General features: G+C 57.2%; 1 protein-coding gene across 1 annotated transcript in view; it reads right to left on the bottom strand.

Annotated features, from left to right (window-relative positions):
• The window catches only part of LOC112117116 (B-cell receptor CD22-like), a gene marked incomplete at its 3' end in the record, with an annotated part of 5,232 nt that extends 4,399 nt beyond the window's left edge, over positions 1 to 833 (bottom strand). Inside the window, exons 1-2 of the mRNA XM_029914144.1 lie at positions 740 to 833; positions 234 to 302 (exon numbers count right to left, since the gene is read on the bottom strand). Of these exons, the coding sequence (XP_029770004.1) occupies positions 234 to 302; positions 740 to 833 (163 nt within the window). The remainder of the gene's footprint in view (positions 1 to 233; positions 303 to 739) is intronic.
• Positions 834 to 1,776: the final 943 nt, after the last annotated feature.

Here is a 1,776-nt window from a genome sequence, read left to right as displayed (position 1 = left end):
TGCCCTGGGGCATCGGGGCCAGCCCTGACTGCCAGAGGAGAGCCCCCACCTCGCTCTCTGCAGCACAGCGCCCCCTAGAGGTTGCAACTGAACCCCAGTCGTTCCAGATGCCCCCTGCTGGATTCCAAGCATTGGCAGGTGGGGCCATTGCCATGGCAGAGTCTCCCAAATTCCCGGCTCCCTGTTCATCCCCGTTACTGCATCCCAGCCCCAGCGCAACCAGAACCACTCACCAGTAAGGATGGAGAGGGCCAGCAGCAGCAGGGCCTCCATCTCCTCCAGGGTGAACGTTGACGTGGGGCCTACAAGAAAAGGGAACTGGATTTGGGCCCGGGAAAGATTCCTATGAAAAGGTTTTTAGCACAAAGTGTGTCCCAGAAAGGCTACGGGTTGCCGAGAGAGGCTGGGCTGGGGGCTGAGGCAGGAGATCTCGGATCTAGTCACAGCTGGAGCCCGATGTAGGAGTTGCATATTCATTCTTTTGATTGCTTCAGAATTCCCAGTGATCCTGTGGAGGTTTGGCAGGTTCGTGTCCCCAGGTCAGGCCCAGGATTATGGAAACTGGGGTTCAGCTGGGAGCCCCGATGGGCACAGCTGTGACACTCGCACTTGAGGAATTATTAGCACATTTAGCAAAGTCACAAAGGCTCCAGCCCAGCGAGGTAGATTGAGAGACGGCAGAGTGTCCCTCGGAACCGTCCCGTGCAGAACAACCCAGTATCTTCCTCCTCAGCATCACCTTCCTCGTCGTCACCCCGGTCGTCACCCCCGCACCTCCCAAGGGCTACATCGCGCTCTCCTCCTGCCCGCAGGCTGGGATGCGACTTGTACATGACGTTACGCTGACATCACCCTGCCTAATGCCTGTTCCGTAGGGGTGTCTCCCCTCTTCCTTATGTGTATCTCCTCCCACGACCAGTGCTGGGGGCCTTCTCCCATAGGTCATGGCTCTCTGGTGGTCAGACAGCTGCCGATGGTCCCATGCTAAACTATCCGCAAGCTGGTGTTAGCTCCTGTTCCTGGTGTCGCTGTGGACAAAGCTCCCCCTTAAACGCCCTGTTCCCACGTCCCCAAACGTAGGGGTCACCGTTAGGCCATTTATCTGTGCCAAAGTTCATAGGCCCCAAGCCTTCTGCTAACTGCTGACGCCAGCGTCTCCCCGGAGACAGCTAAATGCTAAAGCTAGTTCTATGGGCTACACAACGCGGCCACAGGCCCCATGTGACCACGAGCAAGCCACTGCAGCGCTCCGTGCCTCAGTTTCCCCACCTGTACAAGGTGGATACAAATCTTACTTTTGTCTCTTTAGCCTCCAAACGTTTTGTGGCAAGGACTGTGTCTGGCTGTGCGTGGGCAGCGCCTGGCACAAAGGGGCCCTGATCTCAGCTGGGCCATTCGATGTGACCGTAACACGTGTGGTAAATTGTAATAACGACCGCGCAGTGTTTAGCTTTATTCAGCATCGCAGCTTCCTGCCTCACCGAGGAGAACTGAGAAGCTCCCAGACCAGCTGCTTACTGCTACGTTCATTGATCTGCCCATCTTAACTCCAGAAGGGACCGTGGTGCCCACGCAGTCTGCCCAGCCCAGAGACCTCCCGTCAGGGATCCCGGCCTCCAGCCCAGATCTGATGGTCGAGCTAGAGCAGTGCTTTTAGGGACGTCCGATCTCCATAGAAAGACTCCAAGGGCTGGAGACTTTGCCCTGTCCCTGGGGCAGTGATTCCCAGGGTCAGTTCCCCTCCCTGGGGAAAATCTGCCCCTTATTCCCAGTCTC

Source organism: Terrapene carolina, unplaced genomic scaffold (assembly GCF_002925995.2).
Source record: "Terrapene carolina triunguis isolate 2854851 unplaced genomic scaffold, T_m_triunguis-2.0 Scaffold31981, whole genome shotgun sequence".
NCBI classification, from domain to species: Eukaryota; Metazoa; Chordata; order Testudines; family Emydidae; genus Terrapene; species Terrapene triunguis.
Note: the sequence above shows the minus strand (reverse complement) of the source record. Positions and strands in the feature narration are given on the sequence as shown.